Source organism: Phalangium opilio, unplaced genomic scaffold (assembly GCF_054372755.1).
Source record: "Phalangium opilio isolate 3A_F unplaced genomic scaffold, DU_Popi_V2 ptg000217l_1, whole genome shotgun sequence".
In the NCBI taxonomy this organism is placed as follows: Eukaryota; Metazoa; Arthropoda; class Arachnida; order Opiliones; family Phalangiidae; genus Phalangium; species Phalangium opilio.
In genome coordinates, this window is record NW_028324218.1 from 4,629,244 (window position 1) to 4,654,705 (window position 25,462).

A 25,462-nucleotide genomic window follows, 5' to 3' on the forward strand; every position below is an offset into this window, starting at 1 on the left:
AAGGCAGCGCAGCAGGCTGCCTTTCCCTTGGTGAAACGCCAATGCTTTAGGGGGCCAGGTTGATGTCCTGAAATTGTTACTCGAACGCGGCGCTAATTACGATTTAAAAAGTAAGAGCGGTGATATGCAAATGCACTCTGCCGCTTATTGGGGCCAAGTGGATGTCTTGAAAATGTTACTAGAACGCGGTGCTAATTTCAACATTCTAATAAAAAGCCTTATGAAAAGCATCTTCAACAATTAGAAGAAAACAAAAACAACGTGGAAATAAAAACCCATACATTGAATGTTTATCATTTTATTAACTATCAATCACTCTTTTTTTTTAAAGGTTGCGTTACAATGGTTCTATGTTTTGGTGCAATGTAGTTTCCCATTCCGGCTGCCGCAACTGATTCTTCAATCGTATATGGCTCGACTTCTAACGCTTTCATCCTAAAATGTGTCCAGATTATCGTACAAATTTATACAGTAAGTACAGTAAAAGCTTCTTAAAATTACCTTCTTTTATGAACTTTGGTTCTAAAATGTTCCGTTAACGCGTGGTTATCAATAAAATGTCGTCTGCAAACATTAAAATTAGATTTAATTTGCTTTTTAAATGATTGCCGAAACTTACGCGCAATGTAAACAGTAAAACTGCGCGTTTCCAGGTAAATCTAAATCAATTTCTTGATTAAGTAATTTCTCAGCATTAGCTGGTTGTAAATCTTGATCAATTTGATCCAAATCTTTCGTTTTACGTTTAGTTTTACATTGTTTCCCGAAACGTTTGTAGCCATTATTAGACTTTTTTCTCGAATATCTCGTCATTTTAATATAATTTGAATCCAATAATTAAGTTAATCTTGATAACGGGAAGTCAAAAACTCATATTTAAAGCTCAAGGCAAAGTAACGCACACCGTGCACACGTGCTAAGGCTTAGGCCTCGGTCCGAAAGGAATTCTTTTCATTTTATTAAAGGAGCTACGCGCTGTTGCCATCTAGGCTTTGAAGTTTGAACTACAATGTTTTATCATGGATAAAGAATGGGCGTGAGGAAATTTGTTTTCACGCTATAGGATAGGCAACTCCCTATCTCGAACGACAGCTTATTCTGTATATACTCTGTTACTACATCAGTTGTCAGCACGTGCAAACCTAGGTCGCTATGTAACCTAGCTTTGTGCGTGCTGTCAAAAGACAAAAAGGTTGAGGATTTTCAGGATTTAAAATATCCGGGAGTTTTTTTTAGCTCCAGTGCACGGACCTCTAGGTCTTAGTTTCAAATACGTGTAAAATTGCCTACAGCCTGCTACACGTATTTCAAACTAAGGTCCGTGCACTCGAGCTAAAAAAACTCGCGGATATTTTAAATCCTTAAAATCCTCAAGTTTTTTGTCTGTTGTCAGCACGCACAAAGCTACGTTACATAGAGACCTAGCTTTGCACGTGCTGACAACTGATGTAGTAACAGAGTATATACAGAATAAGCTGTCGTTCGAGATAGGGAGTTGCCTATCCTGTAGAGTGAAACAAATATCCTCACGCGCATTCTTTATCCATGATAGAACAATCATGGATGAAGGATGCACGAGAAAAACACTCGACGCTCAACAGGATGTGCAGCTCCCTATAACTAAAAACATAAGTTTATAATATATGTTCCATGGAACATATATTATAAACTTATGCTAAAAAGTAGACAAGTCCTGAATTATCCTTATTGTGTTTTACATAATTTCGGTGGCTACATCAATAAGCTAGAGTACGAGAGCTTCCTTATGAATCAAAATCCTGTAATGTGACTAGTACCATACACCATGGAGGATTATCGACTTAAGAACAGGAATAATTAGGCCTAAACAAACAAAGATTTTGGAATATATTACACATTTCATTTCATTTCAGAACTTTTGATCAACGTAAAAAATAAAATGAATTATTATATTATTTAATTATTATGATTTCAGGTTTCGACTTATTAGACACACATGTTTATAGGGTGATTTTTCCAGCTATAGGAATCCATAAACTCCAGTACCACTTTTCAAAAGTGGAGAAAAGTGTTTTGGGCAGTTTAGAGGACATTAGTAAATTATAATTAACTAAATTATGAATTATATTAGAAAATAGAAACAATAAAATTGAAACGCACGCTCCCGCCATATTTTGAAGTCTGCCTAACTTCAGCAGCGCCATCTAGCGGTTTGTGTTTGCAGCTGGCCCAAAAAGCCTATTCATTTGGGACGTTTGCGGTGCAAACTTGCGGCAGCGTTTTTCTGCGCGATCTTTGCTGGTAAATATTTTGATTTTATTTATATTTTAAGGGTTACTTTGCATTAAATACCAATGTTTTATCGCAACCGATCGGAAATTAAGCGTCACAAGTGGAAAATTTATGCTTAACCGTGCCAAATACGTTTGTTAATTACGACCAAGGCTTAGCGGCCCACGTTGCCGTTCGCAGTGCGGGTGTTACTACGAGTCTACGACCAAGGCTTAGTATCCTATGTCTTTTGGGAAGTTGACTTGAAGTTGTTGCCCATTTCAATGGTGGCTTCAGAGATCTTTCCAGGTAAATATTTTATTTATATATTAAGGGTTAATTTAGATTAAATACCAAAGTTTTATCGCAACCGAATGGAAATTAAGCGTTACCCCCATTCCGCTATCGATATTACCCAGGCATATCTAGACAATATCCAGGGTTGTCTCTCCCACACCAAATCCCAACACACCTACCAAGGGAATTACAACTTTCTATTCTTGGTTGGTCCAATGGTTGGTCTTCCCTAACAACGCGTCGCAAATATTTTGACCTTTTAATCTTGTTCAAAATCTTAAACTCCCCTAATCAAACTTATTTTTCTGATGCCCCCTCTATCGCTCCCACAAGGGGTCATGGTAAAAACTTATTATTCCACCGATATGCCCGTAAAGACCAGCTTAAGACCTCCTTTTTTCGTAGATCGGTCCCCATTTGGAATTCACTTCCCTCTGAGATTGTATCATTAAAATCTATTGCCCAATTTAAGTCAGCACTGAAACAGTACCTCAAACTATACGTATGTGCCTTTATGTTTTTCGGAGCTGTAAAGTTTTCTCATAAACCCTAGCTCGACATTCCCCCACAGGAGCAAAAAAAAAGTTAACCATACAAAATAGGTTTGTTAATTACGACCTTTGTTTGTAGAAAACATAGCTTTAGTTTATTTTGTGGAGTTGTGGTAAAATGGAATACTGTATGCGTGATTCACATTTGTGTTGGGGGCATATTGAGTTCCCCATCCAACCATACTAAAATCTTGAAGATCTAGTAAATAGGAGCTAAGTAATTGAGGAAACTATTTATAAACATACCCCCCTCCATAGGAATATCATTGCACCCAACTTTGGAGGCTCATAACTCTGGTTCTACTAGAGATACGGAAATGTCCTTTGAGTATGTTATAGTCCTATTTGATCCCCCCCCATCCAACCATACTTGGGATTAAGACAAACAGGGCCCAAGTAATTGAGGAAATGAACCCATTACAATCCCCTTCTTAATTGAGGTCTACACTAAGTGTCACTTTGATTTTATCCGTTGAAAGGGAATTTCATTACCAAAACTATTTAGACAGCCTGTGAGACATTTAGGCAATTATTAGGGTATTTAGTTTATTGTTTATTATTCTATTTATTGTTAGAAGGGTAGCGCTTTGTGTCCTTTAATTTTTAGGGATTTTTCTTTTCGCCAGGATATAAATAAAATCTTACTTATGGAATAGGTGAACACTGGTCCTAGCCCTCCCTTTTAAGAATAATGAACGCGTAATCAGGATTTTAATAGGTTAGATTCCCTTTGCGGTATTAAGGTATCTAGTTTATGGGGAAAAGCGTTTGGCAACTCCTTGAGGGAGTTTTGTAGGATTTAAATAAATTTACGATTTATGTTTAAGGTAGAAGGTTGCTTATACGCTTTGTCCTTTAAAAGTAAAGTATCTAAAAAAAGTCAAGAAAAGAAAGAACGAGGTTTGAGGCGAAATTTATTCAATAAGAAACAAAAAAACCAAGTGTTTACAAAAATTTCGAACAAAAAAAATATTAAAGAGTTTTGTAAGTTAAAGTTTGAACGCAAAAAAAATAATAAGTAGTTACAAATAAAATTTGCAAGCAAAAAAATTAAGTTAAGTGGTTACATGAAAAAATTGCGAGTAAAAAAGATGTATTTTGTGTCTTCTAGCTTCGATGATTTTCTCCGTATCTTCGAGTCAATGTTGAGAGAGATAGCAAGTCCGGAAGAAGACATCGTGTAGCGGAACCCAACAAAGAATTCTTGTCATCAGGAATGATACGTAGCAAGTCCAGAACAGCGGAAATCATCGTGCAACGTCAATCCAACAAAGGATGTCATCAGGAATGATCAGTCTAGAAATGACCAGCGACAGAAAAATCCAAGAATATCAGCTGCATCTATAAATGAAAACCTATTAATAAACCATCTTAAACTATTGCCTACTTTTGGGCCCAACAAAATGGATTTAAGTAATATAAGAAAAAAAAACCCTAAACTAATTTAAGGAAAACCTTGATAATGAAAATAATTTAAAATATCCCCTAATTTAATTTAAGGAAAACAGGCCTTTCAAAACTATTCCCACAGATAGACCCCGTAAATAACTAGAATTAAATGGGACAAGGCTTAATTAGGCTTAAGGCAACGGTCCTCTTGTCTTAAAATGATCTCTGCGGGACTTGATTTTCGAAAATCTGTCGCTCTAGCTCTAAATTAATTAATAATAGCCCCTAAACTAATTTTAGGAAAACCTTACGTTTATTTTAAAACTATTCCCACAGACAGTATCCGTAAAATAACTAGAGTATAATAAGACACGGCTCAATTTAGGCTTACGGTCCTCGTGTTTTAAAATTTTCTCTTGGGGGGACCTGATTTCCGAAAATCTGTCGCGTTATCTCTAAATTAATTACGTACCCCGTTTACTAGATTATAATAATAGCCCCTAAACTAATTATTTAGGGATTCTCTCTTGTCCATCATCTCGTTGTAAAATATTATTTGTTTTACTTGATTTTTAATAAATAAATAAAATTCACTAACATTTAACACTACCTAATTAATTTAAATACTTACGGCTTCCAGGCAACGAATGAACCAGCTGACCCGTAATGATCAGCTGAGCGAGAAAGGTTTTTCCAAGCGACTTTCCTCGACCGCTTCCACGCAACGAATGAACTTCCAACTAAGTAAATTTCCAGCGTCCGGGGGGGGGGGGTAGGCGCTAAAAGCTCCTATTCGCGGTCTCTGGTGCGCCATATCCCAGGCGCGAGATCCAAATGGCCGAACACTGCAAGGCCTATATGAATGAACGTCATGTCACGTGACCGGATATGACGTCATGTCACGTGACCGGATATGACGTCATGTCACGTGACCGGATACGACGTCATGTCACGTGACCGGGTATGACGTCATGTCACGTGACCGGGTATGACGTCATGTCACGTGACCGGATATGACGTCATGGCACGTCACCGCTGCAATGTGCCCCCAACAAGCGTTGCACCCCTGGGACCCCCTGCTGTTTCCATACTATTACCCCCTGCTGTGCCCCCCGCTGAGACCCCCTGCTGTGCCCCCCGCTGAGACCCCCTGCTGTGCCCCCCGCTGGGACCCCCCGCTGAGACCCCCTGCTGTGCCCCCCGCTGGGACCCCCTGCTGTGCCCCCCGCAGAGACCCCCTGCTGTGCCCCCCCGCTGAGACCCCCTGCTGGGACCCCCTGCTGTGCCCCCCGCTGGGACCCCCCACTGGGACCCCCTGCTGTGCCCCCCGCTGTGCCCCCCCGCTGAGACCCCCTGCTGTGCCCCCCTGCTGTGCCCCCCGCTGGGACCCCCTGCTGTGCCCCCCTGCTGGGACCCCCTGCTGTGCCCCCCGCTGAGACCCCCTGCTGTGCCCCCCCGCTGAGACCCCCTGCTGTGCCCCCCGCTGGGACCCCCTGCTGTGCCCCCCGCTGAGACCCCCTGCTGTGCCCCCCGCTGGGACCCCCCACTGAGACCCCCTGCTGGGACCCCCCACTGAGACCCCCTGCTGTGCCCCCCGCTGAGACCCCCTGCTGTGCCCCCCGCTGGGACCCCCCACTGAGACCCCCTGCTGTGCCCCCCGCTGAGAACCCCTGCTGTGCCCCCCGCTGAGACCCCCTGCTGTGCTCCCCGCTGGGACCCCCTGCTGTGCCCCCCGCTGGGACCCCCTGCTGTGCCCCCCGCTGAGACCCCCTGCTGTGCCCCCCCGCTGGGACCCCCTGCTGTGCCCCCCCCCCCCAGCTGGGACCCCCTGCTGTGCCCCCCGGGTCTCAGCGGGGGGTCCCAGCGGGGGGCACAGCAGGGGGGCACAGCAGGGGGGCACAGCAGGGGGTCCCAGCGGGGGGCACAGCAGGGGGTCTCAGCGGGGGGCACAGCAGGGGGTCTCAGCGGGGGGCACAGCAGGGGGTCCCAGCGGGGGGGCACAGCAGGGGGTCTCAGCGGGGGGCACAGCAGGGGGTCCCAGCGGGGGGCACAGCAGGGGGTCCCAGCGGGGAGCACAGCAGGGGGTCTCAGCGGGGGGCACAGCAGGGGGTCTCAGCGGGGGGCACAGCAGGGGGTCTCAGTGGGGGATCCCAGCGGGGGGCACAGCAGGGGGTCCCAGCGGGGGGCACAGCAGGGGGTCTCAGCGGGGGGCACAGCAGGGGGTCCCAGTGGGGGGTCCCAGCGGGGGGCACAGCAGGGGGTCTCAGCGGGGGGCACAGCAGGGGGTCCCAGCGGGGAGCACAGCAGGGGGTGTCAGCGGGGGGGCACAGCAGGGGGTCCCAGCGGGGGGCACAGCAGGGGGTCTCAGCGGGGGGCACAGCAGGGGGTCCCAGCGGGGGGCACAGCAGGGGGTCTCAGCGGGGGGTCTCAGCGGGGGTCCCAGCGGGGGGCACAGCAGGGGGTAATAGTATGGAAACAGCAGGGGGTCCCAGGGGTGCAACGCTTGTTGGGGGCACATTGCAGCGGTGACGTGCCATGACGTCATATCCGGTCACGTGACATGACGTCATACCCGGTCACGTGACATGACGTCATACCCGGTCACGTGACATGACGTCATATCCGGTCACGTGACATGACGTCATATCCGGTCACGTGACATGACGTCATATCCGGTCACGTGACATGACGTCATATCCGGTCACGTGACATGACGTTCATTCATATAGGCCTTGCAGTGTTCGGCCATTTGGATCTCGCGCCTGGGATATGGCGCACCAGAGACCGCGAATAGGAGCTTTTAGCGCCTACCCCCCCCCCCCCCCCGGACGCTGGAAATTTACTTAGTTGGAAGTTCATTCGTTGCGTGGAAGCGGTCGAGGAAAGTCGCTTGGAAAAATCTTTCTCGCTCAGCTGATCATTACGGGTCAGCTGGTTCATTCGTTGCCTGGAAGCCGTAAGTATTTAAATTAATTAGGTAGTGTTAAATGTTAGTGAATTTTATTTATTTATTAAAAATCAAGTAAAACAAATAATATTTTACAACGAGATGATGGACAAGAGAGAATCCCTAAATAATTAGTTTAGGGGCTATTATTATAATCTAGTAAACGGGGTACGTAATTAATTTAGAGATAACGCGACAGATTTTCGGAAATCAGGTCCCCCCAAGAGAAAATTTTAAAACACGAGGACCGTAAGCCTAAATTGAGCCGTGTCTTATTATACTCTAGTTATTTTACGGATACTGTCTGTGGGAATAGTTTTAAAATAAACGTAAGGTTTTCCTAAAATTAGTTTAGGGGCTATTATTAATTAATTTAGAGCTAGAGCGACAGATTTTCGAAAATCAAGTCCCGCAGAGATCATTTTAAGACAAGAGGACCGTTGCCTTAAGCCTAATTAAGCCTTGTCCCATTTAATTCTAGTTATTTACGGGGTCTATCTGTGGGAATAGTTTTGAAAGGCCTGTTTTCCTTAAATTAAATTAGGGGATATTTTAAATTATCTTCATTATCAAGGTTTTCCTTAAATTAGTTTAGGGTTTTTTTTTCTTATATTACTTAAATCCATTTTGTTGGGCCCAAAAGTAGGCAATAGTTTAAGATGGTTTATTAATAGGTTTTCATTTATAGATGCAGCTGATATTCTTGGATTTTTCTGTCGCTGGTCATTTCTAGACTGATCATTCCTGATGACATCCTTTGTTGGATTGACGTTGCACGATGATTTCCGCTGTTCTGGACTTGCTACGTATCATTCCTGATGACAAGAATTCTTTGTTGGGTTCCGCTACACGATGTCTTCTTCCGGACTTGCTATCTCTCTCAACATTGACTCGAAGATACGGAGAAAATCATCGAAGCTAGAAGACACAAAATACATCTTTTTTACTCGCAATTTTTTCATGTAACCACTTAACTTAATTTTTTTGCTTGCAAATTTTATTTGTAACTACTTATTATTTTTTTTTGCGTTCAAACTTTAACTTACAAAACTCTTTAATATTTTTTTTGTTCGAAATTTTTGTAAACACTTGGTTTTTTTGTTTCTTATTGAATAAATTTCGCCTCAAACCTCGTTCTTTCTTTTCTTGACTTTTTTTAGATACTTTACTTTTAAAGGACAAAGCGTATAAGCAACCTTCTACCTTAAACATAAATCGTAAATTTATTTAAATCCTACAAAACTCCCTCAAGGAGTTGCCAAACGCTTTTCCCCATAAACTAGATACCTTAATACCGCAAAGGGAATCTCACCTATTAAAATCCTGATTACGCGTTCATTATTCTTAAAAGGGAGGGCTAGGACCAGTGTTCACCTATTCCATAAGTAAGATTTTATTTATGTCCTGGCGAAAAGAAAAATCCCTAAAAATTAAAGGACACAGCGCTTCCCTTCTAACAATAAATAGAATAATAAATAATAAACTAAATACCCTAATAATTGCCTAAATGTCTCACGGGCTGTCTAAATAGTTTTGGTAATGAGATTCCCTTTCAACGGATAAAATCAAAGTGACACTTAGTGTAGACCTCAATTAAGAAGGGGATTGTAATGGGTTCATTGACCTGATTAATATTGGGTGCCTTTTGCCAAAAAAATAGTTATCGATTCTAGAATCCAACATAAATTTCTCCTTTGGAAACAGATGGTAGCTCTAAAAATAAAATTCAAACAATCAAATACAGATTAAAATTATTATCAACTTAAATGGCCCAAGTATTTTCAGGGCCGGAATAATGTCCGCCCCCTTAAGTCGAAAAAAATAGGAACAGCAAATGTTGCTAAGGGGGAAATAGTTTAACGCAATGTGCCCCCAACAAGCGTTGCACCCCTGGGCCAGTGCCCACTCGCCCCCCCCCCCCTTAATCCGGCCCTGACTAAAACATACTCAAAAGGCATCTCTAGTAGAACCAGAGTTATGAACCTCTAAAGTTGGGTGCAATGATATTCCTATGGAGAGGGGTATGTTTATAAATACTTTCCTCAATTACTTGGGCCCTGTTTAACCGATCCGCAAGTTTTTAGTATGGTTGGATGGGGCAAATAGGACTATAACATACTCAAAGGACATCCCCGTATCTGTAGTAGAACCAGAATTATGAGCCACCAAAAATGGGTGCAATGCTATTCCTATGGAGGCGGGTACTTTTGTGAACGTTTCACATCGTTACTCGGCCCCTGCTTGTCTTAATCCCAAGTATGGTTGGATGGGGGGGGGTCAAATAGGACTATAACATACTCAAAGGACATCCCCGTATCTCTAATAGAATCAGAGTTATGAGCCTCCAAAGTTTGGTGCAATGATATTCCTATGGAGGGGGTATGTTTGTGAATATTTTCCTCAATTACTTGGGCCCTGTTTAACCGATCCGCAAGTTTTTAGTATGGTCATGAATCTATATAACTATGAATATACAGCTCTATCATATGCCCCTTCTATCATGTCGATTTGGTTTGGGTGTTACCCTCCTAGCTTTGACGCGTTTTGCGTAGCTCTAATAGCAAATCGCAAGACAAGAGGAAGTGACGTTTCGAATTTACACACCCCCGGACTCCCCCTCCCTTCTCCCGCTCCTAACACTAGCAGACACGTGACTGATGTCTCCTTTCGCTAAGCCCCGCCCAAACCTTATCGAGAGGTTAGACAGCGTAACGCAGCTGTATATTCATAGTTATATAGATTCATGGTATGGTTGGATGGTGGGGAGGTCAAATAGGACTTTAACATACTCAAAGGACATTTCCGTATCTCTAGTAGAACCAGAGTTATGAGCCTCCAAAGTTGGGTGCAATGATATTCCTATGGAGGCGGGTATGTTTATAATTACCTTCCTCAATTACTTAGCTCCTATTTACTAGATCCCCAAGATTTTAGTATGGTTGGATGGGGAACTCAATATGCCCCCAACACAAATGTGAATCACGAATACAGTATTCCATTTTACCACAACTCCCCAAAATAAACTAAAGCTATGTTTTCTACAAACAAAGGTCGTAATTAACAAACCTATTTTGTATGGTTAACTTTTTTTTTTTTTTGCTCCTGTGGGGGAATGTCGAGCTAGGGTTTATGAGAAAACATCACAGCTCCGAACAACACAATGGCACATACGTATAGTTTGAGGTACTGTTTCAGTGCTGACTTAAATTGGGCAATAGATTTTAATGATACAATCTCAGGGGAAAGTGAATTCCAAATGGGGACCGATCTACGAAAAAAGGAGTGCTTAAGCTGGTCTTTACGGGCATATCGGTGGAATAATAAGTTTTTACCATGACCCCTTGTGGGAGCGATAGAGGGGGCATCAGAAAAATAAGTTTGATTAGGGGAGTTTAAGATTTTGAACAAGCTTAAAAGGTCAAAATATTTGCGAAATTGCGACGCGTTGTTAGGGAAGACCAACCATTGGACCAACCAAGAATAGAAAGTTGTAATTCCCTTGGTAGGTGTCGGAGTCTAGTCGGGATTTGGTGTGGGAGAGACAACCCTGGATATTGTCTAGATATGCCTGGGTAATATCGATAGCGGAATGGGGGTAACGAAAAAAGGAGTGCTTAAGCTGGTCTTTACGGGCATATCGGTGGAATAATAAGTTTTTACCATGACCCCTTGTGGGAGCGATAGAGGGGGCATCAGAAAAATAAGTTTGATTAGGGGAGTTTAAGATTTTGAACAAGCTTAAAAGGTCAAAATATTTGCGAAATTGCGACGCGTTGTTAGGGAAGACCAACCAAGAATAGAAAGTTGTAATTCCCTTGGTAGGTGTCGGAGTCTAGTTGGGATTTGGTGTGGGAGAAACAACCCTGGATATTGTCTAGATATGCCTGGGTAATATCGATAGCGGAATGGGGGTAACGCTTAATTTCCATTCGGTTGCGATAAAACTTTGGTATTTAATCTAAATTAACCCTTAATATATAAATAAAATATTTACCTGGAAAGATATCTGTAGCCACCATTGAAATGGGCAACAGCTTCAAGTCAACTTCCCAAAAGACATAGGATACTAAGCCTTGGTCGTAGTAACACCCGCACCAGTCTGCGAACGGCACCGTGGGCCCCTAAGCCTTGGTCGTAATTAACAAACGTATTTGGCAAGGTTAAGCATAAATTTTCCACTTGCGACGCTTAATTTCCGATCGGTTGCGATAAAACATTGGTATTTAATGCAAAGTAACCCTTAAAATATAAATAAAATCAAAATATTTACCAGCAAAGATCGCGCAGAAAACGCAGCCGCAAGTTTGCACCGCAAACGTCCCAAATGAATAGGTTTATTGCCTGCAAACACGAACCGCTAGATGGCGCTGCTGAAGTTAGGCAGACTTCAAAATATGGCGGGAGCGTGCGTTTCAATTTTACTGTTTCTATTTTCTAATATAATTAATAATTTAGTTAATTATCATTAGACATGTTGATTGATATTTAGTGGCAACTAAGACCATTAAACACAGTGTTTAATGGTCTTAGGTGGCAACTAGTCGCAAAATTGTAATAAGAAATAAAAGTTAACAGTTTTTGTGATTTTGATACGCTACTTTTTCCTACAGTGAAAAATTTAAAATCAATTAGAACTTTCAGCTTCTTTACTTTTGTGTCTTTACGCGCTTCTTAATCTTACCAATTTAGAAATTATATAATGGGACCAGTAAAAAAATAATGCAAGAATCACTGGTCCTTTAATAATTCCAACATGAGGGGTCACTGGTCCCGAGGACCACTTACAAAATCCACCTTATTTCCAACCCTGACGGTAGCGCGTGTTTTTTTCTCATGTCCAGTATTTTTTATTTTTCCCACGAGGTTTTCCAGCGCTGATAGCCAGGCGGCGCTAGTATCGACTTGTCTACTTTTTAGTATAGGGAGTTGCACATCCTATTGAGCGTCGAGTGTTTTTCATGCGCATCCTTCATCCATGGAACAATAACCGAACCACACAACAAAGTTTATCAAACAAAATTTGTTTATTTATTAATTCATGTTGAAGACATAGCTATTTCTGACAATTTGGTAGTTTTTCTCTTTTTAGGGTTGTTTTTAAATGATTCAAACTTCCTTTTCTTCTGTTGTTGTTTACTCTCGTGGCTCTTCATCTTCTTTCTCGCGTTTATTTCGGGATTATTGACAGCTTCCGTAGCCTTTTCGACTTTCCGCTTGTACTTCTTAGCAGAAAGTGTCCCTTGGGCACTTACTAATGCTCTGGAAAATGTTTCAATACCAACAATTCCTTTCAAAAGATCGCAAACTTCCTGCGCTAGTTTCCGTAACTCCACCACTAGAAAATAAAATAAGGTATGTATGTAGGCCTAGTAATTAAAACAAAATGAAAAAGACTAGTAAATAAAAGTTAAAATACAGTGAATGGATTGATCCGATAATTCTCGGCAGAGCAATGGTAGATAGAACGTTAGTTTTTCTTCAACTTCTTCTTTATTCATGTCCAAAGATATGGCGGCAAACCATTTGAAAACGCACATTCGCTAGAATTAAGTTAAGCCTTGGTTACAATAACTATTGGGACTCTGGGAGGGCAATCGCTAGGATTTTATTAAGCCTTGGTTACACTAACGAGCGAAATCTTTAGAATTATAATAAGCCTTGGTTACACTAACTATTGCGATACGAAATTCCTAGAATTATAATAAGCCTTGGTTACACTAACTAAAGGGAAATCGCTAGAATTATAATAAGCCTTGGTTACACTAACTAAAGGGAAATCGCTAGAATTATAATAAGCCTTGGTTACACTAACTAAAGGGAAATCGCTAGAATTATAATAAGCCTTGGTTACACTAACTAAAGGGAAATCGCTAGAATTATAATAAGCCTTGGTTACACTAACAAAAGGGAAATCGCTAGAATTATAATAAGCCTTGGTTACACTAACAAAAGGGAAATCGCTAGAATTATAATAAGCCTTGGTTACACTAACTAAAGGGAAATCGCTAGAATTATAATAAGCCTTGGTTACACTAACTAAAGGGAAATCGCTAGAATTATAATAAGCCTTGGTTACACTAACTAAAGGGAAATCGCTAGAATTATAATAAGCCTTGGTTACACTAACTAAAGGGAAATCGCTAGAATTATAATAAGCCTTGGTTACACTAACTGAAGGGAAATCGCTAGAATTATAATAAGCCTTGGTTACACTAACTAAAGGGAAATCGCTAGAATTATAATAAGCCTTGGTTACACTAACTAAAGGGAAATCGCTAGAATTATAATAAGCCTTGGTTACACTAACTAAAGGGAAATCGCTAGAATTATAATAAGCCTTGGTTACACTAACAAGGGAATTCTTACGAATCACAATAAGCCTTGGTCACTCTAACTACAACGAAACTTCATATAAAATTCCGTACCTTTGTAACGCTTTTGGGATTTAATACTTCCATCTTAGCCGCGTGCCTAAGCCTTTGCATCATCCAATTCAACGAGACTTTTATTCCATCTTCAACATCATCATTTTCTTTAACAGGCAATCGGCGTATTACTTTCCCTAAATAGACTAGATTACGAACTATTTGTTCACCATGAACATCGTTAATTTCTTCGCTATTTAATTGCGCGCAGAAATCTGAAGATAAATCTCTGAGCTAAAGAATAACATTAATATTAGTGTTAGTTAAACCACGTGGTGATTAAAATAAATAAGTAACTTACCCTTTGTCTTGTGTCGCTTAGTAAAAAGTCCGTCGATTGCCCGTTTTTCTCAACCGATTCAACCAATTCCTCTACTTTATAATTTGAAAACAGCAATCCAAAGAGCTGCGCACTAACTAGTCGCACCCAGTTATGTGCGTGAAGTAAATGTTTTTCAGCGTATTGCCATACGGCTAACACACTCTTCGAATCAACTAATTTAACGTTTTCATATCCGCAAATGTTCAAAATTTTCATGAACGAATTTAGAGCGTGATAAACTAAATGATCGGCCATTTTTTCGCCACTTTCAATAACGATCTGTTTCGTCATTTACAATTGAAAAAATTAAGAACTTAAGTACGCGTAGCAATAATTAAGAAGTTAATTAAATTAATAATCATACCTCATTGTACTGTTCCGGATTTAATATCTTGGAATAAAACGGTAAAATGACTTTTAACCTTTCAATAAAGCGTTCTTTGTCAACTTCGACAAATAAGCCGCATAGTTGAACACCCAATCGTTGATGTGACATCTTTGAATAATTAATTATATTCATTAAATTAATTAATTATACTCATTCGCGGAATCATGTAATATGTACTTACTTTATCACTCTGCAACCAGCTAATGATCACTGCAAACAATTTGGTTTTTCTTTGATCAGAGACCTTTGTTATTAGATTACGCAGAGTTGCGGCGATTATCTTTCTGCTTTTTGACGATTCTTCGTTAACTAAACGAGCCGCCATTGGTATCATAATCATTCCGCTGTATTTATTCAAAAGTTTCTGCATAAATAAAGAAAAAACACATCGCGATGACTCAGCAAAATAATTGAACAACAATAGCGATGACTCAGCAAAATAATTGAACAACAATAGCGATGACTCAGCAAAATAATTGAACAACAATAGCGATGACTCAGCAAAATAATTGAACAACAATAGCGATGACTCAGCAAAATAATTGAACAACTTACCTCCGGAAAATTACTAATCATTGAATTTATCATTTCAATGGCGGATTCGCGACCACTTTCATTTTCATACTCGAGCTGAACGATATAGAAACTTATAAATCGTTCAAATTTTCCTTTGTTATGAGGGTATTCGAGAAGATACTGTAGAAAGACTTGTCTACACTGTGTTCTAATATGTTCTTGTTCGGACACGACGGACAACTCTTGAACTTTCACCGCAATCGCGCTGAGTTCGTCTACGTTCAATCTCCTAGACAAAATGGCCTAAAAAAACAATTAAAAAAAAAACTGCAAATATGCCTAAAAACACTTAATTTCAAAGTTTAGTACACTTAATTTCAAAGTTTAGTACACTTACCTTCAACAACGTAAACGCCGTAGCCTGTCGACTGTTATCATGAATATCTTGATCAATATAGACCAAAAGCACTTTCAATTGTTCATCGGTGATCTTATGATAATCAACATCGCGAACTATGACAGTTAACAACTTGAAACACATGACAACCATTTCAAAGTTATCCCCTTGTCCCATTCCGGCTCCGCAATATTTGTTAAGCAGTAGAAAACATCCGTTTGTAATTGGTTCGATCATAGTTTCCAGACATGGTAATGGAAATTTGACCAACCACGCTAAACACCGCAATGACGTCGATATTACCTTAACGTGCAAACTAGACAAGGCTTCTTTCAAAACGGGAATGAAGGGATCCAACATTTCCAAATGTTCTTGACTCGTTGATGACACCGTTTCGCGTTTGAGACAAAAATGCAGTAATTGCAGGCCAAATTCGAGAAACACGTGAGCGTTTGTCTTGACGCTCGTTTTAGCAATGACTCCGCCCCTTTTGGGTTCATCGGGGATTAAATAAATGTCTGGTCGAACGTAAGGTTTCTCTATGGGAATAATGGCCTTCGTGGTTTTGTTTTCCATTTCAGTTGTCGCGGTTGACGTTAATGAGTGCGAAAATATTAAATAGTCCTTTGGGGTTAAAGACTTGTTGTCGGCAAGGCCTAAGACAACGTGTCGAAGGCATTCTTGAACTTTGCGAACATTCTTGTGGCTATGGGTATTTGATAGGACATCTTTCAAGGGCTGAACTAACTTGGGGAGTTTAACGGCTGAGATGTATTCGGCTAGTATTTGGAATGTACTATAGCTTTTGCTGGATCGCGCTTCTTTCAGTTTGCCCGCGATCTTTTCTACTTCTTTTTCTTCAGCAACTTCGCCAAAGAGTTCTTGAACACTAAGCTATTAAATGAACGCATGCATCAAATCAAGGCCTTATTCCCGATGCGACCGCCAAGGCTTAAAAGCTTCTCTAGACTCTTTCGCAACCCAGAACCCCAAAGGGCCAAATGACTTACCTCAGTTAAACTATCGACGCACGAGTCCAAGTCTCCGGATTGAAGTCTGGACGTCAAGCTGGACAAGACAGAATGTACCGTGTACATCATGACGTGTACTTGATAACCTCGTTTCATGACGCCGCGCATTTCCTTCAATAGGAACCATAAAAACGCGGGACCCAATGAGGACATCATTTTTAATAAAGTATCTCTTGCAGCGTCTCGAATACTGTCAGCTCGAGACCGGAGAAATTGCACAATGCGCAAAAAAACACTTGAAATAAAATTATTGCAACAAAATTAAATCATGGTTTAAGAATAAATACGTCATAAAATAAACCATATCTTACCCTGGAAGGTTTTGTTCCAACATTCCCTTTGGAAGATTCTGCAATAGTTTAACCATGGCCAGTGCAATAGGTACGCGCAGAATTTCATCATCCTCAGCGTAATTCTTCTTGGCTAGTTTATGTTCGTCATCAGTTCTCGCCTTAACACATCAGAAATCGTTAAACATATTATGATGACGCATTTTTCGAACATACTTTTTGATTTAGGCACGAATGAAGTTTAGGTAAGATGGTTCGAGCAACCATTACGTGTATTTTAGTGGCCTTTTCAATGTCCAATTCATCTTTCTTGGCCTCTTCGTCGTCCTCAACATTTTCTAATTGGTTACAAAATATCATTTTGATCTACTAGACTTGTGTCTTGGCGTTGAGACGACAAGACACCTACCTGCAACACCAGTATCATTTAAATCCTCAACGTCATCGATATTTCCCTCTATTCCGTCATTGTCATTGTCCTCAACTAATTCTTTCACTATCTTTGCCTTTGCTTTGGGCGGTTCTTTAAGATTGCAGGCCAATCCCTTTGACTTGGACAAATCAAAGTGAAAATTGTCCAGGATCGCCACAACAATTCTAAATTAAGGAAAACCCCCGGTTACGTATGCCTACACACCCAAGGTCCAATAAAAGAAACCTTACTTGATATTGGTTTTATGAAACTCATTATTCTTCGTGATTTGTCCTAAGTAATACTTCAACGTTGTCTCGTAACGATTCCATGGTAGGCAAAAACATACAGCGCCAAATAACTCAATAGCGGCGTCAATTAAGTTAGAATGTTTCATATAATCAGGGTTGGTAAGGAATGACGTGGTAAGGGGAAGCAGATATGACGTAAAAATATACGGAGGAAAGGTCACAACACCTTCCTTAATTTCTGTAGCCAGGCGTCGAAGTGCTCTAGCTCTACGATGCATCTGTTTAAATGAAAGGGTTACAAGAATATAAGTCACATTTAAGTAACTTTGGTTCAATTACTTGAATGTGACGTATATTCTCCCAGAAATCCACATCTTTATCAGGATTGCAAAGTTTCGCGAGTCCAGATAAACGCGGATGTTCGCCGCACGATCGCAGTAATGACGCAAAAATTGAAATAAATTCGTGTCTCACAGTCTAAAGGTTGATATTTACGCGTTAATTATGTTATGACGTTAATGTTAAGCTTATATTACCTCAGTAGAGTTCCTAAGTCCCTTTTGAATCTCAGTTAATAATGTTTCAAAAGTAAGAAACCGAAATAATTCAATGTCCTTGTTTAGTAACGACGCTAACTTATGACAAACTTGTTGTAAAATATGCGTCGAGTTATCGCGAAGTGACGAATCTTCGGTCTTTGCGGATAAGTAATTAGAGTTAACTATAAACTAAACGCTTTAACGTGTACTACTACTTACAGTTCGAATATAATATGTGCAATTGTATATAACAATCATTATAAACTCAACGTCAATGTCCTGGGGACCATTAAGACACTCGCTTATAAACTTAAAGGCATCGAGTCGAGTGTTATAATCGGGTTCATCCATCATTTTGGGATGCCAAGCATTTAGTTTCAAAATGGTGGTAGCTAGAACCTTTTTGGTTTCGTCTCTCTCCGATATGGAGCTCAAAATGGCGCATAATCCTGTCCGCGAGACGCGATGCGTCAATATTGAAAATAAGGGCGCTAATGGTTTTAAAAATTGCCATGGATTTTTCGACCATTGAACAAGGTTACGAATAGAGGTTAAAGATGATATTTCAACTTCCTGTTGTATTTAGAAAGTAATATAAATCATTGTTTAAGAAATTGGCCAATTAAAGGACATGAAAAGACTTAATTACTTCATTTCGTCGTGACGTCTTGGTAAGAAATGGAAGAAGTAAAGAAACTAAGGTTGAACTCTGCTCGGGGTCTCTAAGGTACTCGCTTATCCGCGATAATATACCAAGTTCCATACTGGATAATAGTTTCTTTGGATTTTTCACCGTTCTCTCGACTAACAGTTGCAGACGTTGCAAAATTCTTGAGACGTACGGTATAAGTAGTAGTGTACCGTAATTGGGTGGTTCTGAATGCAAATTAACGGGATGGGAAAGTTTATCAGAATGGGATAATTGAAGAAGAGTGACACTCTGTAATATCCTCTCAATACTTTAGTTATGTAACATGAATGATTCTTCCCGGGCTCATGGCACCATTTTTGTTAATTTGCTCTCAAACTCAATTAAGATGGGTGTAATTACATCGCACCGTGCTAGGGTGAATTCTATAACTGTTTGGTGGTTCTAAATCCCAATTCAGCAATCAACCAGGCACAAACCTTGATTGTCTTGACGTGGCGGGACAAAAACGCGCAATCGCATGCATTGCATACGCCTTGGCAAACAGTTAAGCAGCGCTAATAGATATAGTATAATGATGAGGGAACTATTTAAAATGGCGTATGTGCATGAATGATTCTGTTTAGTAATTAACCTTGCTATAATAAATGTTAAGGGATGTTGTTGGGGAAGAATCATGTTACAATTACTAATTGCCCCGAATTACCCCGCTTTGTGTGCAAGTACACTTCCCTCACCTTCTTGTAACGTATTGCAAAGAGACTGGAGGACAATACGTATTCACTTACCTTGATTAGAATCAACGTCCATCTGAGTCACTTTCGCGGCTTCATTTATATCCAATACTGGTCCGAGTTCGTTGTCTTCGTCAGCCTCATCTGGATCGTAATCTTTGGTGGTCAAAAGGTTCTCGAGCATGTTTGACACAACAACCACGACGCCATGTTGAACTTTATCCGATATATAAAGTTTCGTCAAACTTTCTATGGGACAAAGCGTACTATTCTTCGGATGGTATTTGCCAAGAAGAACGAAAAATCTCGGATTCTCGCTCCATGACGTCAATAATTTTAAAAGCGGGGACGGCGTGACCAAACTCTCAGTTTCAAGACGAGGTAGCTAAAGAAGTAACAGGGTTCGGACGAAAATAAGTTGTTAAAATATTGAAGACAACTTACCATTGGCCAAACTGCGGCTTCAAAGATGGCGTCTATTTCTTCCTTGGTATAGGCGTAATGATCAAACATTTGGAAGAATTGTATTAGTTTGTAAACGGCTTGTGTCCTCAGTGTTTTAAGTGGATTTAAAAACATGGGGTGAAGTTCTTCGCGTTTATCAAGTAATGAGGAAGCAGTGGTTAGTAATGAAAGTAAAACTTTCAATAACCATGGTAAAAGGGACTTGATCAAACTCCCCAACTGTCCAAAGACGGTACCTAACGTATTAAGTATACTAAAAGAACAATTAAACCAATTAAACTTAAGAAATGTTAATTGTGGCAATTGTTCTTTTAAGGTACCTTACCTTAATTGTCGTCGAATCGGAATTACAACTGAAGGATTGGTATCCCTTCTTATGGTCTGAACCATTTCAAAAACGTTATCGGCATCAAAATACCGCACAAATGGCGCAAAAACGAACTGCAAAAAGAGATTCAACTCGTTCTCCTGACATCCTGCAAGAAAACGCAAGACAATCGACCGTCGAAACTGCGCGTTCGATTTGCCACTGGTATTGGACCCCGTTTTGCGCAACATCTTGCCATAAAGTATCCTCATCAGGATGGGTAAGAGCTCGGCACGATGTGACTTATCGATAACGCCATGTTCGGAATCGATACTAAACAAAACTATCTCCGTTTTAAACGTCTTGTCGTCAAGGAGATTATGGAAATTGGTTTTGTAAGGCGTTAAAAATTCGTGGTTGTAAGTGATCAAGCAACCGAAGGCCAGTTTCTGAATGGACTCGTCTTTATGCGCAAGTAGCTCCAAATGTAACTTATACATTTCCGGTTCTTTAAAGATTGCTTTGGGGTTTTTAAACTTGGCAAAAACGGATAAGTGAGCAGATAGGGTCTTTGAGGTTGCTTTTCTTCGGGGTGCGTCTACTGCGTCATCGAGGACAGCGTCATCAACAGCTAATTCCTTTTCAACAATTTGGGTTGCGTCATCATTTGGATTGATGATGGTAGCTGATTCTTTTAGATCGGGGGTTTTATGTTGATGTTGATGTTTCTGGTTGTCATTTAAACTATTTTGTTTGGGTGTTTTTGGTTTTCTTTGAACGCGAAAATGTCCTCTACGTTTTTTGACACGTTTTGGTTTTTTGTTTCCCTCAATGGCGAAACGAATTACTTTCCTGGATTTTGAAATGTCTTCCGTTTTGCATATCGTTGAATCCATTAGAAAGTATTCATTACTAGATAAGGGCAAAGGGTAGTGTCATAACTTACAAACTTATGGACCATATCACTTATAAACTTCTGGGATAACACTATTCTAAGGAGAAGTGACGGACTAAAACAAGTACTTACTCGAGAAACGTCAAGTACATGGACACAATCTCCCGATTCCTTCTTTCCGCTAAGTCCGCAAAATTGGCCATTGCTTGCCATAATAACAGACGATGATTGGAAAAGTCAGGTACGTCTTCATGCGCGCACAAAATACTTAATTGCTCATTAAATAACTCTCCCAATGGACTGTCGTCGTTCAGTAAGGTTATGTTAGGTTTGAGATCCATTCCTTGAAGGACACTCTCTGTAACAGCCCACACCATGACGCAAGGGGTTAGAAATTTCATAAAATAGGCCTAGATTAAACTTACCGCAATTATCAGCGGCAACTTTTAAATGTGGTAGAAAAACCGTCCAAAATGATTTCCCTAAACCTCTCGATTGCGATTCGAGATATTGTTGAATCGGTTTCCATAAGAGTTGAAAGTTCACGTAGAGATTACCAATTAGGTAATAAACTGGTACTAATTCGTATGAACCAATTGGTAAGTGGTTCCTAACTTGATTGTACTCGAGTTTTTGCAATAACACCAATTTTTTTCTCGAGTCTTGAATGGTTAGAGGAACTTCCTCAGCCGCTAGACATATCTCAAAGACATTCATTCTATTGGTCAACGCGTCTTCATCTTCAATTATGGGTAATTGCAAATCGTACGACGATAAGATGCGTAATGTTAACAAACGAGTTTTATGATAAGGGGATGCTAAGTTTGGTAGTAAAATTTGTAAAACTTCGTCGAATTCCGTTTGATTCAACCGTGGGGAAACGTTGCGATAAACGTTAAATAAATACAGGATACTACTTGATGTCGAATTCAACCTAATTCGCGTTTTAAAGTAATGTTTGGTTACTTTAAGAAACTCGGTATTAATTGTTTTACGCGTCTTACTTCAGAATATCAAAGAAAAACTTGTAATTAAAGCTATTCTTTGATAGGGCCTCGCTGTCAAGTTGGCCTATAGCCGATATTGTTTGCGCAAGTACATACGCGCATGATTCCCATTCCGGGAAGACATGACTGTCATTTGACACTAAAATGTTTTGAAGCTTCAACGCAACAGCTTCCAATTCACCAATATTATCAGTAAAACTGTAGATAACGAAAATAATGAGTCGTGTTACGCTAAGCCTTGTCCTTTCAGATACTAAGCCTTGGCACGTTATTCGCGAATAAAATCAACAAAAACTAAAAGCTTACCTTAAATATGGGGAAGCAACTAATGAAGCCCAAACTGCCGGTAGATTTGACGTTTCAGAGACAAGCTTAAGAATATTACATATCTCAGATTTGAAGGATGGTCCCTCGACATCTTTTGGAGCACCTCTTAATTTCTTCTTGTATAAATTAAACAGATTGTTTGATTCGTCCAATTTAAAATCAAGTTGATTCTCTTCAGGTTGTTTGTCAACGGATAATGGCCCATTTTTATGAACAATTAAACTGGCAATAACAGTTAGTACTTCGTTGACTAAGTTGTTTGACAGACATTTGTTGCAGTAATTAAGCAATTTCGGCAATACTGCTTCTTCAAACCGCTTATAATCAAATAGCTGTTCGGCAAAGTTGAAGAACAACGCGCTCGACAGTGAACTCTCAAAAACGGAATTAATAAACGAATCTGATGTTTCGAATTCGATTACTACGTTTTTGGAACACAAAAGGGATGAACCAAGTTCCAAAATAATTTGACCACAACAGTCATTTAGATTAGGTAAGGAAAATATCGGTACCAAGGCCTAAGGATAGACGCATTATATATCGTAAACTGGCCCGGGCGGGTGGAAAAAGAGAAGTTTGATTAAGGCTAACTTACAGTAATGATTTGGGCTGGTTTAAGAATCAAAATGGCGTCTTTAAACGCGACAAACTGATTTAGAATTGTCAAAACCACCGCAATATGGTTATCAATATGATCAGTAGAGTTTTTATCAACCTTACGCTTCTCACGAAGAGAATTTAATGAAGTCTGAATGTCAGAAACAAAAAAGAAATACGTTAAACTAACATTTTGCCAAGGCTTAAGAATTCCCGCCAATCAGCCAGCCAGCCATAATGCTCCACTGTATAACTTTTGCACTCCAACCGACCGAAAAAGTAAAAATATATAAATCTTACGCAAAACACTTTCCAGATGACGCCAGTGTATTCTTTTCCAGCATGTATACACATGGATAGAGCGGTCTGAAGTAAGGCCGATACTTTTAAGTTACTTTCAATATTAACATCAGTGTTAGACCAAATTAAGTCCAGAAGTACAGTTAAACTGTGTTCAGTGCAACTATGAAATTGTTTCTTTACACCTTTCATCATGTGAAATAATAATTGTCCAATACCCAAAACTCTCTAAAATTAAGTAATAAATAAAAATAATTCATTTTATAAATAAAAATAATTCATTTTATAAATAAAAATAATTCATTTTATAAATAAAAATAATTCATTTTATAAAAAAAATAATTCATTTTATAAATAAAAAAATAATTCATTTTATAAATAAAAAAATAATTTATTTTATAAATAAAAATAATTTATTTTATAAATAAAAATAATTTATTTTATAAATAAAAATAATTTATTTTATAAATAAAAATAATTTATTTTATAAATAAAAATAATTTATTTTATAAATAAAAATAATTTATTTTATAAATAAAAATAATTTATTTTATAAATAAAAATAATTTATTTTATAAATAAAAATAATTTATTTTATAAATAAAAATAATTCATTTTATAAATAAAAATAATTCATTTTTACAAATAAAAATAATTCATTTTTACAAATAAAAATAATTAATTTTATAAATAAAAATAATTCATTTAATAAATAAAAATAATTCATTTAATAAATAAAAATAATTCATTTTATAATTAAAAATGATTCATTTTGTAAATAAAAATTATTTATTTATGTGATTAAATTTTAAATACAAAAATAATTTAAATAATTTATATAATTAAACTTATTTTAAATACAAAAATAATTTAAATTATTTATGTATTTAAACTTATTATAAATACCTGAGGATTTTCTTCCAAATTTTGAAAGACCATTTTAAATAGTAACTCCTTATCAGGAGCTTTACGCATAAGAAAAGCAAAACTTTCTGCAGCAAAATTACGAATATGTTCCTTTTTGTGATTAAATAATGGAGAATAGAGGCTAATAATTTAAAATTAAGATAATTAAGAATAAAATCTAAGGGATGAATTAATAAAATAAAATAAATAAATTATATTTACCCAAAAATATCATCAATATCTTTAAGCATGTATCTCCATAAAAATTTGAATAGGTATGCCAATGTTGTAAAAACTTGTTCAAGGATTTTAGCATCGTTTTTAGCAAGTAATTGCACCAGTATTTCAAAGAATTGTGGGAAATATGGGTAGAAATCTATTTGCAAATCTCTAGCAAGTGCAACTAAAAGCTCAAATGATGCATCTAATGCTAAACTATCGGGATTTGATAAATTTTTTAATAAAATTTGAACAATTTCATCTTGACGATGAACAAGTTGTGGTAAACTTTGAATATCATGACCAATTTCTTTTACTAGGGCGTCTAATAGATTAGCATTGTGTTAGGGTTAATTATAATTAAGTTTTTTCATAATTAAATAAGGTTTTAACGAACCAAAGTCTTCAGTATAGTTCAAATCATTCCATTTTTGCAAAGTTTCAAGGAAAAATGTTTCCGTATCATCAGGAACTAAAGTAGTTCTACCTATTCGATGTATCACATCGATATTTATGTTTGAAATTCGCTCGCTGAATGTTTGAAACTGTAATTTAAACGCATTTTTAGTAAACATGAAATGTTAGGCTTAGCGTATTTCTTACTTTAAAGGTGTTTTCATCCTTGTGAGCTAAAGGTTTATTCTTCATTTTCAATTTATGTTAATAAACTATAACTTATTTAAATATAATTTACAATTTCGAAGTAAATTGCATTAATTATCTCATGTTAAAGTTGTTTTCGCGTACAGACCTTTAAACCATGCCGAAAAACACGTGGTAATGACTATAGCAGACGATAGATAAGTTTTAAAATTTAAAGTAGCAGACGAAATCCAGAAAAATGGGGCAGAAATAAGTAAAACTTTTATCACATAATTATAAAAATTAATGATTTTTTTGGTTAATTATTGTCATGTTGAAAAGATAATTTTCAATTAAAATAATATAGATGCATTTAAATACTTCTTATGCTAAATGGGAGTTACAAGGGGACGGATTAAAAACAGGCGGTAAATTTAAAACTGGGTTTTCACTATACTGACATAGATTA

The 25,462-nt window shown here is 38.7% G+C and overlaps 2 protein-coding genes and 3 long non-coding RNA genes across 5 annotated transcripts; 1 reads left to right on the top strand and 4 right to left on the bottom strand.

The window, feature by feature from the left end:
* Window positions 1-282: 282 nt before the first annotated feature.
* On the bottom strand, window positions 283-951 carry LOC149615809 (zinc finger protein 593). The gene is made up of 3 exons (XM_089856843.1): window positions 620-951; window positions 502-564; window positions 283-435 (listed from the first exon to the last, which is right to left on the bottom strand). The coding sequence occupies exons 1-3, from the start codon at window positions 811-813 to the stop codon at window positions 309-311; spliced, it is 384 nt and encodes a 127-aa protein (XP_089712969.1). The 5' UTR covers window positions 814-951; the 3' UTR covers window positions 283-308.
* Window positions 952-2,080: 1,129 nt separating this feature from the next.
* Window positions 2,081-5,091, top strand: LOC149615810 (uncharacterized). The gene is made up of 2 exons (XR_016375959.1): window positions 2,081-2,559; window positions 4,210-5,091. It is a non-coding gene; the product is annotated as an uncharacterized LOC149615810 (long non-coding RNA).
* LOC149615811 (uncharacterized) lies at window positions 3,996-5,247 on the bottom strand. Its single transcript, XR_016375961.1, has 2 exons — window positions 5,119-5,247; window positions 3,996-4,439 (listed from the first exon to the last, which is right to left on the bottom strand). It is a non-coding gene; the product is annotated as an uncharacterized LOC149615811 (long non-coding RNA).
* Window positions 5,248-7,470: 2,223 nt separating this feature from the next.
* On the bottom strand, window positions 7,471-11,889 carry LOC149615812 (uncharacterized). The gene is made up of 2 exons (XR_016375958.1): window positions 11,429-11,889; window positions 7,471-8,352 (listed from the first exon to the last, which is right to left on the bottom strand). It is a non-coding gene; the product is annotated as an uncharacterized LOC149615812 (long non-coding RNA).
* Window positions 11,890-12,439: 550 nt separating this feature from the next.
* On the bottom strand, window positions 12,440-25,186 carry LOC149615813 (small subunit processome component 20 homolog). The gene is made up of 30 exons (XM_089856813.1): window positions 25,015-25,186; window positions 24,809-24,956; window positions 24,415-24,736; window positions 24,193-24,334; window positions 23,287-23,514; window positions 22,985-23,137; window positions 22,369-22,907; window positions 22,060-22,260; window positions 21,481-21,989; window positions 21,188-21,413; window positions 20,179-21,072; window positions 19,833-20,106; window positions 19,443-19,773; window positions 18,655-18,881; window positions 18,225-18,578; window positions 18,003-18,161; window positions 17,806-17,943; window positions 17,467-17,744; window positions 17,213-17,400; window positions 17,020-17,141; window positions 16,825-16,964; window positions 16,493-16,748; window positions 15,483-16,376; window positions 15,125-15,388; window positions 14,751-14,933; window positions 14,546-14,677; window positions 14,161-14,460; window positions 13,860-14,093; window positions 12,851-12,974; window positions 12,440-12,769 (listed from the first exon to the last, which is right to left on the bottom strand). The coding sequence occupies exons 1-30, from the start codon at window positions 25,057-25,059 to the stop codon at window positions 12,471-12,473; spliced, it is 8,304 nt and encodes a 2,767-aa protein (XP_089712939.1). The 5' UTR covers window positions 25,060-25,186; the 3' UTR covers window positions 12,440-12,470.
* Between the last annotated feature and the right edge of the window lie 276 nt (window positions 25,187-25,462).